General features: G+C 40.4%; 1 protein-coding gene across 1 annotated transcript in view; it reads right to left on the bottom strand.

The window, feature by feature from the left end:
• Positions 1-201: 201 nt before the first annotated feature.
• Positions 202-12,719, bottom strand: part of CFAP58 (cilia and flagella associated protein 58) — a 104,224-nt gene continuing 91,706 nt past the window's right edge. The window contains exons 16-18 of the mRNA XM_014785827.2: positions 11,281-11,400; positions 8,762-8,895; positions 202-5,092 (exon numbers count right to left, since the gene is read on the bottom strand). Of these exons, the coding sequence (XP_014641313.2) occupies positions 4,981-5,092; positions 8,762-8,895; positions 11,281-11,400 (366 nt within the window). The 3' untranslated portion in view covers positions 202-4,980. The remainder of the gene's footprint in view (positions 5,093-8,761; positions 8,896-11,280; positions 11,401-12,719) is intronic.

Below are 12,719 nucleotides of genomic sequence, written 5' to 3'. Positions count from 1 at the left end.
AACCTCGCACCATACATAAAATTTACTCTAAATGGGTCATAAATATAAACATAAAATCTAAAACTGTAATAAAACTCCCAAAGAAAAACACACATAAAAAATCATACTGTCTTGGAGTAGGCAAAAATTACATAGGACAAGAAAAGTACAAACCTCATAAGGAAAATAAGAATAAATTGGACCTTATTAAAATTAAAAATGTTTGCTTTTCAAAATACACTGTTAAGAAAATGACAAAGTAAGCAACAGACTGAGTGAAAATATCTGTAATACATATATCTGGCAAAGGTTTTATATCCAGAATATACAAAGAATTTTTACAACTTAATAAGAAAATAAAAAATGGGTAAAATATTTGAAGACACTTCACAAAATATGACATATGAATGGCCAAAAGCACATGAAAAAACACCTTAACATTATTAGCCATCAGGAAATACAAATTTGAACCACAATGAGATATCACTATATATCCAACAGAATGGCTTGAAAAAATACTGACAATGCTGAATATTGACAAGGATTGGAGTTCACACACATTGTTGGTAGGAATGTAAAATGGTCCAATCAGTTAGGAAAATAGTTTTGCAGTTTCTTATCAAGTTAAGTGTACACTTACCCTTTGATCCAGCAATTCTGTTCCTCAGTATTTACCCAAGAGAAATGATAATATTTGTCCACATAGAGACTTATACGTGAACAATCATAGCAACTTTATTCATAATAGCCAAACACAGGAAACATAGAAGTTTCTTCATATAGTGAATTTATGTGAAATTCTAAGAAAGACAAAACTAATAAATAATGATGAAAAACAGATCCATCGTTGTTTAGGCTTGATGGGGGCTGGGATTATTGACTGCCAAGGGGCAGAAGGGCATTTTGGGGGTGATTGTGGCAGTGGTTACTTGGGCATATGCATTTGTCAAAACTTAGCAGACTGTACACTAAAATATGTGCTTTTATTACATGTAAGTTATATTTCAATTATATCTTTGATTTTTAAAAACAAAATATATCTATATATACTTATTTTAAATGTGCAGAAAGATAAACTCAAAATTATAAAACAGTAGTATTTCATAGGTGATATTAAAATTTTTAACAGTTGGGAATTGTAAGCGCCAACCAATCAGAACAAATAGTGAGCATGAAAAGTTGGCACAGCCAACCCATGTGAACAAGATGAGTCTTAGCCCAGGAAAACAATAGTTATCGATAGATGATGGGATTATTGATGTCCCTTTTCTTCTTTTTGCTTATCCATATTTTCTAATTTTCTATCTGTATTTTCAATCAGGTACTTTAAAATAAGGAAAATAAATGTATCTTTAAGTGTAAAAAAGAAAAATGGTACCCTGTTGATATCACATTTCATGCTGTTATAAAATTCTAATGGGTCTCAAAACCCTAATGGAACTTTTAAATAATAGATGTGAGAAATGGTATACTAAAACAGCACTGAATTAGAAGTTAAAAATGGATAATGCCATAAAAATATTTCCCATCTACTACAAAAAAAATAGTGAGATACATTTTTAAACTCTTTTCCCATTTTAATATTTAAAAATGCCCTTCTTTGGCTCCTATTCCAACTAGATCTCCAGATAATTGATTATGTTTAAGAGAGAGGTAGTATCTTTCCTCAAGTTGTCCAGTCTCTGAAATGCCATACTGCTCAAAATTCATTACATAGTATTTTCCAATGGATATCTTGGCCTAGGTCAAACGTTAAAATCTAGCTGAGCAAACCAGGAAATCAAATGATAATTAGCAACCCTGGATACAATTTAATAGCAAAATTACAGCCTATGACAGGAAGAGTTGTGGCCATCTTCTCCTGGCATGGTTACCTCCACCTCTATGGCTTATCACAGCAACAAACCTTTGCTCTGAGCAATTGCCTCAGAAGTAAGCACAATAAAAACCTGGCTATAAGAGTAGTCACTGAGAAGCTATGATCAGCAAATAATGACCAGGGAATCCCATTTATCATGTCTCTCTCTATCAACAGAGATACCATACCAGCTCCCCATCAGCCCAGTTGAGAGTCAATGGCTGGTTTAGCAACATGACTCCTTTCTGAAAGTCTGAAAAGCCCAGGGTAAAATCATGCTACTGTACAATCTCCTAATGCTGCTTCACCATGCAGCTCAAATTTGTGATTTTAAAAGCACCTCAGCCCACTGTGAGTTCACAGTTATCTTTAATGATTTGCAGATCTCAGCGTTTTTAACAGCTCATTTTTGCACGGTGGCTACGGTGTAACACCTGCACCTAAATAGTGACTGCTTATAATACCCTGGGCAGTCAGGATGAGCAGCAAACGAGAGGAAGCGGCAGCATCCTCCACCTTGTCTAGTCTTAATTCACTCCTCCTGCACTTGAGCACAAGCATATGGAGCCTATAGAGCCGGGATGTCAGCTTCCAGAGCCCACGCAATCTCGGCTCGTGGGACCGCCGTCATCAGCAGAAGCTGACCACCCTGCTCCATTACGTGGAGAGAAACAAGAAAATGATGGCAGCTCGAGGCCACCAGGGTCTTTCTCTCTGGAAGCTCTGACTTCTAAAGATGAAGGATCTGTCCCCAGATCACAATTATAAAAAAAATATGCAGAAGTTTTCATGAGGCACCCCATGTGGCATTTTTACAAGATATTCAGCTATAAATTACATTACCAAATCCAGCTTCATCTGGACATGTTAGCATCATCCACCTTCTAAATGGGGATTAGAATCACCTTTATAGTTGATATAATACAGTATTATGTAACAACTTTTATTCTCTAATTTCAAAACATTAGGTATCTTATGCAATAACAACAATGGCAGATATGTATTGAACAATTGCTATGTGCCTGACGTTGTTCTAAGCTTACACGCATTAACTCGTTTAATCCTCAAAACAACTCATTGTTACAATGAGCCAGGATTTGAGCCTGGCATCTGTCTCCAGAGTCTTTGCCATACTGGGATAGATCAAGAATCACAGACCCCATTTGTCTAGAGAAGTGAACTTCTTATAAAGCCACCCAAGGACTCAGAAGGAAGTTGGCTATGGTTACACTTCAAAATGTCCCTGAACAGACTGGGAAATCTCTGGTGTTGTATATGTATCGTAACTGCCTTGCCTTACCTGCAAAAGCCTTTTGTCTAAACAGAAAATGGTTGGTTCCGAGGGAAGATATCATCAGTGATTTTCAAAAATAGAAATGGCCCACTGTGATTCTTTAGGTTTACAGTGCTCTTAGCAAATTTTCTAGGGTACAGACTCATCCTCCACACCCCTGCATGGTACATGAAGGGCTGATGATCACACCTCACCACAGGGTCACCAGCTATGCTGGAGGTTGATTTCCATCTGTAGTTCTCCTGCTGGGACCATTTGGGAGAAGCAGCAGAGGATGACACTGCCCAACCCACTTCCCCGGAGCCCTTAACCACTTTCACCTCCAACAGTCAGCACCTGTGGTCTCTGTCCAAGGGCCACCCTCAGCCTGCCAGACTCTGCTTTGCCAGCAGGTAGAGAGAACCAGAAGAACCCTTCCAGAGCAGTCCTTGGCCAATGACTAAGGGCATGAAGGATATAAATACCACAACTCTCTCACCCCTGATGGGGATGACTCTGAGATGTGATTATATTGTCTCCAGAGCCCCCTGCAAGATCCAGCCAGAGTCTTGGAACTTGACTTCATATTGCACCCCAGCTTCATCTCCTTCCTTTCCCTATCCTACTTCCCTACTCTTACTGGATTTCCTGGAATCACTTCATAATAAATCATTTTCATGGCCATCATTGCTTTGGGCTGGCTTCTGGGACAGCAGAGGAACAGCAGAACATGCAGAAGATCCCTCTAAAATGCCACCTCTCTGTATCATCTGAACAAACATCTTGGGACCATTAAGTCTCCTGCCCCTCTCACTGGAAACCTTGGTCCTGTAACACAAATGGAATGATCCACTTATATTGTCCTTGTTCATCCCTGAGTTACTTACTCCTCAATAATTCAAAAAAATTACAGAGGTCAAGTTATTGTGAGCGAGATGGCCACAGTGTCCTCACATAATATTACAGAAGGAACACTCTTAACGAGGGAACTTTGAACTGATGTTCACAAAATTGTGGCTTCAACAAAAAGAAAATACAATGGATTCAATGGCTCAAAATGCTGGCCTGCAGACTGAAAGCCAAACAGATTCCCTAACCTGTGTAACTCCATTCTCCAATGTGAGGTCTAGAAAGGATAGCCCTTCAGAGGATACTAGCCCAAACTCCTCATTTCACAGTTTTGGTTCTTCTGAATCAAATCCTTTTGGTAAACATTTCTCACAGTAGTTTTAAACTTTAATTACATACTCTACCAAAGCAAAGATCAAAATCTCTACAAGAGTTCTTTTTTATTTTTTATATGAAGTGTTTATTAGTATGTCTCTTTGGAATAGATTTTCATACCCCAGGCCTGAAAAGAAATTCCACATAGAAATCATTCTCAAAACACTTTTTAAATACTTGAATTTGTCCTCCTTTCTCATCTCATGCAATGACTTGTTAATGAAGAATAATTAAAATAGATTCTTATTAATAAGAATACACTGCATTTCAAAAATATTTTTTAGATATAAAACCCTTGAGTGCACCAATGTCTATAATAGAGAAATTAAGCTCCAAAGCTTCATCCACACGGAGATTCTAGATGTAGTGCATTTCAAATCAAACAACATGGTAGTAACAAAAGATCTGCTTCATGCAATGGGTTGGCCTAATTGAATAGATATAATTACAATCTGTTAATATCCATGTGGACCAAGTAGAATGTCATCACTGTTCTATGTACATGACTATGATAGTTCTGCATTTCTTTCCATCCTGGAATCTGAGCGCTGATTTTCCTAAATATCTGTGATCCAAGGGATTTGAAAGAGATTCCTCCAAAATGTTCCAGGGCGAATTTCCTGAGTGTTCGACTGGCAGCTTTAAGTTAAGACTTCACCTTGGATGACTTGTTGAGGGGAAATCCACCCCCAGTAAATCGGGGGCCAGTTGGTTTGGCCATTGGGAAGGTGTTATCCATGGATATTCTGTCCTTGTTTCTGTAAGAGAGGAGGTGAAAGTTAGCTTCCTTAGCATCTTTTTCTTCTCCTAAGCTTGGTATTCTCTAAGTTCCTACGGTGAGTTAGCCACTGAAAACTGCTTTGATTAAAGCTTACAGTTTTAGACAAGGTGGTTGTTTAAATCTAATTAGGTGTTTGCTAACAACACATAGAATTAGGAAAAGACACAATTAAATGTACCTTTTTAATGTTGATGTAAATATGGACAGAAGACCTCATTATAACTCAAGCAACTAAGGACTTAAGGCTCCTGACTTGTAATCAGCTTCATATTTTAGAAAACATTTGTTTAGTTCCAAAGATGAGTCAGAAGAATCTTTCTCTTGGCTCAATTATAATGACTAATTCATCATTTATCAACTTTTATATTCTAAAGTTCAGTGGAAACATAAATATTTATCACTCTCACACAAGGTATCTTCATCAAACTTGGACATTTATAAAATACAAATTTTCCTATAACTTTAGACAAGCAGCAGTAATTATTAGAAATAATTTAAGATACAAAAAAAGCTGGGAAAGATAAATAAGATAGTACATTTGGCAATAGATAAAGGGAGTTCTACCCTAAAATCTACAAGGTATCTTCTACATAGATCTTCTTTAAATACACACACATACACACACATGGACACACACATTTGGGTTTCCCACAGAGGTACCTTAAATTTACACAATTACCTGTTGTGTAATTAGAGGTCGTATGGAAAACATCTTTGGATGTTTTTTTAAAAATAAAAATTAAGCAAACTACTAAGAACAAAACCAATTAGATTTAACAATTAGAAATGATTTCCTTTAGGGGAGAGAATTCCACCTTTTGTAGAAGAATCTGACTGGTACTGCAGACTGTAGACCAGCCTGGGGGTCTGGGGTAGGATAGTCGGGGCAGGTGGGGGTGCAGGTCCGGACTGAAGCGTAATAAAAAGGGTATTTGAGAAAAACAAAAGAAGGCCAAAAGGTAAAAATCATATGAGTTGCTCTTTTAAAAGAACATTACTTTAAATTATTCCATTTGGAAAGAACCTGTAGAGATTAATCAATCCAGCTGTCTCTTAGCAGAATTGATCTCATTATTATAAAAAACCACCCTCCATAAATAGGACAAGCTTTAGCTTTGAGTGGATCCAGCGAAGAGGATTCCTTCAAGTACTTTGGCAACTTATCCACCTCCTGACTGTTGTTAGATGCAGGCGGCCCCTCCCCCTGCCCTCTCTTGCCTTAAATACGCGAAATTTTCCTCTCTGGAGGAACTTAAGCTTAATGCTTCTGGCTTGGTCTAAGCTGACTAATGGGAATAATGTCTCCTTTACCTGATCTTTTTAATGTATTTATAGACCACTACAATGACTCCCTTCAGCTTTCTTCCTTCCAGGCTAAACCATCTCAGCACTTTCGTTCGTGCCTCGGCATGTTTTCCTTCAGACCTTAGTCTTTTTTGCTCTTCTCCTATGAACTCATTTTTCTACCTCCAGTATATAGATCCCCAACTAAATGGAACCACCAATGACAGACTAACGAAGTCAGAGTGGCTACAAGTAATGAGTATTTAAGGGCAAGAAGAGGACAGACAAAAGTGAAGATTCTAAAGCAGTGCTATCCAATAGAACTTTCCGCGATGATGGAAAAACTCTCTATCCAGGCTGCCCCATGCGATGTCCACTAGCCACATGTGGCTATTAAGCACTTGAAATGTGACTAGTGCAACTAAGGGAATGAATTTTTAATTTGATTTAATTGTAATTCATTTTAATTTAGATAGCCACAAGCGGCCTAAGCTGGGGGCAGCGCAGTTCTAGTGGATGGGCCATTGGGAAGGGGCGCCCCTCTATTGGCTCAGCATGCTCCCTGTGTCCAGAAAACTGTGAGGGGAGTCAATAAGGTCAAAGGTGACTAGGCCAAACCCCAGGGCCCAGGCAGAGAAGTTAATCAGCTCTAGAAAGATAATTAACTGTTTAGCCAAGCTAGTTGGTTGTAACTGTGTAATAGACTAGACCACCCATCTCCAAAATAGAGTGCATGAAACCTAGAAGATGAGTGAGGTGACCCATTGGGGAGTGGAAAGAAGCAATGAGAGAGTCTGTTTGTACTTATATCTTTCAAAATTAAAAATCTCACTTTATTAATAATTACAAAGTGACAACAGTATTTGCATGTAATTTATAAATTAAAATATATCGGGGTAAAAAACTATTCTAAAATTAAAATTTTATCTTAAAAATATATGCATATATATTGGAGGGGGGGCTGCAAGTTCAAAAACGGTTTGCTGATAAGGGTGTGCAATTAAAAAGCTTGAAGGCCACTGCACTAGACACCTGCCTCACATGGAAACTAGCCATGTTGACGTTTTAAAAACACAACCTTGGTGTCTAAAAAGAAAACTACAGAGTTTCCACTCCAACATTCATTTAATTCACATCATTAATATCAGTGGTTCTCAAACCTCAGTGTGCATGGAAATCACCTGCCGGACGATTAAACTGCAAATTTCTGAGGCCCATCCAGAGCCTGCTGACTCCAAATATGTGGAAATGGGGCCTAGGAACCTGCATATTTAATAAATCTCACCAGCAATTCTGAATCAGATAGTTGCTAGACCTACACATTAAGAGAGACTCATCTAAATTGGCTACAATTTTTAGCCGAATTTTATTCTACGAAGGAACTGGCGTCTAAATATGGAATGAGGGAATATTCTGATTTACAAGAAGTGTTGGTTTTTACTGGCAAATGAACTTGCATCCAGTTACTTTAAATAGCTGTTTGCCACTAATGAATCATAGGCAGACACATTCAAACCCTCTTTAACCGTGTCCCTGAAATGCCCGTGTGGATGAAATACCAAACTTGACGTTCAACTCATGATGTGAGCCACTACAGAATTAACTAGAGGATTTGGGCAATGCCACGCAGCCAAACCAAGGTTCAAACCTACTGATTCATTTGGGCCCATCTCTCACCCTAGGATTAGGCAAATTCTGATAACAAGGTGAAGAGAACATTTACTCTTTGACACGTAGGCATCCTAAAACCCAAAATGTTAACCTGACATCTGTATTATTATCTCCTAGAAGAATAAGAGCTCACGGCCATACCCCACAGCAGATACTGAAGTCAGTTACTAGACACAGAGGTGGTTCAGAGACAGTGTATCTAAAACAGAGGTGAAAATTATTCATGAACTGCTCATAATTACAGTGGTACAGCTCTATTATTAGAAAGAACAGCTTTACCAACCCCAGACCCCTTAGCAAAACTACCTGTGGTTTTAAATGTGAATATGCTTCAGCCTGTACAAGGCTGATTGTGAACCTCATTTGCAGACACAGTTATGGCATTATCTCCAAACCATGAGAACAGCGTGGGAAAAAAGTCACATGATGTTTCTTCTGCTCCATGTTGGATCCACCAGTGAGCAGATATTAACGGATCCCTCTCAAGTCCTAAGGAGGGCCTCGGTGTCAGATGAGACACCCGCTGTGCTCTGATATGGACCCAGTGAGTGACCTGTAGAATGTCATTTGTTCACCCTGTGACTTGGTTTACCCTCATGAAATCTGCAACTCTATGACTGTTCACCAAATATTTTCCTATCAGCAGGTAATAGGCACAACAAAATTAGAAGAACTTTCGACTAACTCTTACTTCTGAATGTGTTCTTTACGTTTCTGAGTGAGGTATTTCTTCTTTAAGTCCAGCAGTTCATTGGTGAGTTTCTCGATCTCGTACTTATATTCTTGGCTCTGTGATTCATACATATTCAATTCTGAAGACAAAACCTAGTGCGGCGAATAAAGCAGCATTAACAGAAGATATGAAGTGAGACAATATCCTTTTCTGAAAAATCTTTTAATCTGCTGTTATTTACCTCAGTGGGGCTGGAGGTACAAAACCACACCCAAGTTCCCAAGTTTAAGGCATACCCAGTTAATCCTCACACTTCTACCAGCTCAAGGTCTGTATCTGGGTAGAAAAGCTGGCTGAGGGCTGAGGACTCATAATCCAGTGAGGAACTTAAGTGAAAACTCATTCCCCTGCTTAGAAGGAGAACTACAGGCAACATTCAACAGGCTCGCACATGAATGGTGTGATGTGTTTAAGGAACACTGAGTAGAGAAAGGAAAACTCCAGACACAGTATGAAATTGCTTTTAAAGCCTTTTTAAAAAGCATTCAAGAAAGACATCACCAGGGAGCATGATCCATCTGAAGATTACGGTAAAAATTATTCTGGAATCATCCTGCCACCACTACCGCTAACCAGGTGTTCAATTTATGTGTTTTCCAAGGTAGCTGTTCTACTAAATGTCTGTCACCTCTGTATTGTGTTCTTTGGGATTATTCACAGGTTCTCTCTGTGTCCCAGCACTGGGACACGTACCTCTAAGAAGCAGGGAGCTGTGACATGTGCGTGGGAGAGTCTAATGCATGTGAGGGGCTGTCCTAAGAAGCCTGATTATCTGCCCTTCATTGTGGTGTTCAATAGATGCCACTGGTGTCAGGCTGGTCAAGCAGAGTGGGAATTCATCTGAACAGAACGTGGAAAGCACGCCAAAGCTGGGGGTGCTCCCCACAAAAACCGAAGGGAGAAAAGGAAGGCTATTGCTCTAAGGGGCAGGTAATAGACCCTACTTGTGTTCCTCTCCCTCACTATTTTAAAAATTTGCATAAAAGGGGGATCTTTGTCTTTTGAATGTTTATCTGCTTTTGAACTCATTTTCCTCTTAATTGCTGTGAAAATGAGTCTAACTATGTTATCATGGGCTAAAGAATATGATCTTCATGTTGGAAGAAAACCTGTCTTAATAGTTAGGTTCTTGGGAACAAAGACTCTGTTTCTACACAATGAATACAGAATTCCCTAAAAAAGAGTCCAGATAATGAGCACAAACTGGCGGACAGGCTCTCAGCACCATCCACCTCTGAACCTCTTCCACCAGGGGTCACATTTCATTCAGAGCAAAACTCTGGATTTCCTGAGATACAGGGTTAAAGTAACAAAAGGCTGCTGTGAGCCATTTAATGCAACCCAGCGCTGTGTGTGGTTCTCTGACCACAGCGTAAAGACAAATGTGTGCTTTTCTAATCTACACCCGCCCCTGAAAAAAAGAGAAAATAAGTTTTTACTTTGAAATATTTGATTGTTTAAAGGAATGAAAATTATCAAAAGATTATGCCTCATGCAAAACTCAAATTATGTCTCAGCATACTCATGTGAAATGAACACTTAGAGCGATAAGTTGAAAATGAATGTTCTAATTAGACTTCTGTTTCATCTGCCTTTTTTAAGTAAAAGGATGCGATTTTACAACAACCTATTTGTAAGAAGATTAGTGCTACATTAGTGGCGTGGCATCTTTTGTACCCAAGGCAGAAAGGCAACGATTATTACCCTCATTGCACAGGTGAGGGCTCAAATTCAGCTGGCATGTGCTATATTCTGTGAGCATGTGTGTATAAGATTTCTCTGACCTGCCAAGAATATCTAAGTTCTCATTGAGGATGTAAAGCTCAAAATATAGTGGGAACACACAGTTTTTGAGAAAACTTTAAAAAGGCACATGTAGTAGTAAAACATTCCATCTCCTCAACGGAAGTTCTTATGTCACTTAGAAGGGAATTTATTCTAATAGAATTTCTGTATGATTTTCTTTCCCTGTCACGGCTACTCATTTGATAGATGGTCGTGAAGCAAGGCCCTGGGGGCTGGGGAGTAGCCTGTGCTTTGTGTACATTTATTTCAGCCGGAATGGAACAGCGAAAACCTGATCTGGCACAGTAGTCTGCTTCAGTGGGCGATGGTGTTAAAATATTTTCTCTGTTCTTCCCCACCATCCAATTTGTCTAAAACATCTTGAGATCATCCATGCAGATCCTGTTCCCCAAATTTCCACCCCATCGCCATCATCCTCTCCTCAACTCTTTCCTCATTTGCTTACCTCTCTCTTTTGGGAAATGGAGAATTGTGGGGTCTATTAGTCTAGGAGCAGAGGGGTAGCTCTGAGGCCTCCCCTGCTCCTCTTGGGACTGGAGTGCTAAAAAGCTGACCTCAGTGGACTACGGCATTTGGGGGCCTGGCTCATTGTGTCGAGGCAGTGTTGTCCAGGTGTGCTCCCCAGAGTGTGGCCATCCTTCGGCCAGCAAAGAGCAGAGGCTCCCACTTACCTTAAGCTGCTTGGTCTTCTCCCGCAGCGTGTGGCGGTAGATCTGTAGCTGCTCCGCCGCCTCCGGCCCAGGCAGCCGGGCCAGGATGAGCTTTAGTTCCACATACAGTTTCTCCTTTTCCTGGTGGAGAGCATAAGCACGAGCGGAGATAAACAGCCCCATCAAGACAAGGAAAGTGCCCTTCACCGCGTGGTCAGGATGATTTGGGACTACCCTAAGTTACTTCTTAGCTCCACACTGATTACATTCACCTATAGATTCTTTCAATCACGCATCAAACCAACCCTGATCAAGGGCCTAGGCTGTGCCCAAATAATAAGACAAATGAGGAAGAGAAAGTCCCTCTCTACCTAAACTTATAACCACATAACTGAGAGACAAGGGCAGTGATGGAAGATCTCGACAAAGTGCTGTGGCCAGTAAAGCAGGCAGTGACTAGCTCTGGTTGGAAGAGCGAGGGGGAGATTTCTCAAAAATGTCATTTGAATTGTCCCTTGAAGAATGAGTAGGAGTTTCTTCCAAGCACAGAGAGAAAAGAAGAGCTTTTTAGGCCACGGTTCAGTGATAGGACAGGGAAGTGATGAGTCCAGTTCAGCAGGTGCACAAGGCAGAGGGAGGGAGAAGCAGAGAGAGAAGGCCGGGCTCATAGGTGGGGACCAGACTGCATGTGTCACACAGGACGTGGTTTGGGACCACATCCTTTAGGCAATGGGGAGGCAAGGATGAGCCACACCTGGGTTTGTCTTCAGAGGAATAACTCCAGTAGGAAAGCAGAGAACAGAGTGAGGAGACTGCTTGGGGCACCAGTACAAGCAGAAGATGAAGAAAGCAAGACCTAAGGCAACTAGGATGGAAAATAGGTAGACGTGAAGACATTCCTGAGGTAGAATTAGTAGGATTTGGTGAACGATCAGACAAATGAGGAAGGAAGGAGCAGGAGTCAAGATGACTCCGAAGTCTCTAATGTGGACAAGTGGGGGCCTGAAGGGTGATGGTAATGGAGGCACAGAGGGTAGGAGAAGGCATGGGCTGAAGGGGAAGAGAATTGTCACTGCGTTCTCTTCTAATAATCAGTGGGTTCTGGATACATTGAGCTTGAGGCCCTGTGGTTTATCTAGAAGAGGTGTTGAAAATGTGGCCCCAGCATTGAGAACTAAGGAGCAAGTTGGAGCTAGAGGTGGGTCATGGCTAGAGCCATGAGAGTGGATCCATCGACCAGGGATGGCTTATAGGGTGGGCCAGGACAACCAGATCTTTGGGAGAACCAGCATATAAAGGGTGGGTAAGTAAGACCCAGAGAAAGAGAATGGGGGAGAGTAATTGAATGTCCCCAAAACCAAGAAAAGGCAGACATTTAAAAAGGGAGAAATGATTTGAGTGGTCAGTGACATCGAATGGGGTAAAGAGAAGAAACAAGAGAGAGAGTAAAGATGGCCTTT

This window comes from Ceratotherium simum, chromosome 6 (assembly GCF_057802395.1).
Source record: "Ceratotherium simum simum isolate JZ-2026a chromosome 6, ASM5780239v1, whole genome shotgun sequence".
NCBI classification, from domain to species: Eukaryota; Metazoa; Chordata; class Mammalia; order Perissodactyla; family Rhinocerotidae; genus Ceratotherium; species Ceratotherium simum.
This window is presented reverse-complemented; position numbering and strand designations above follow the sequence as displayed.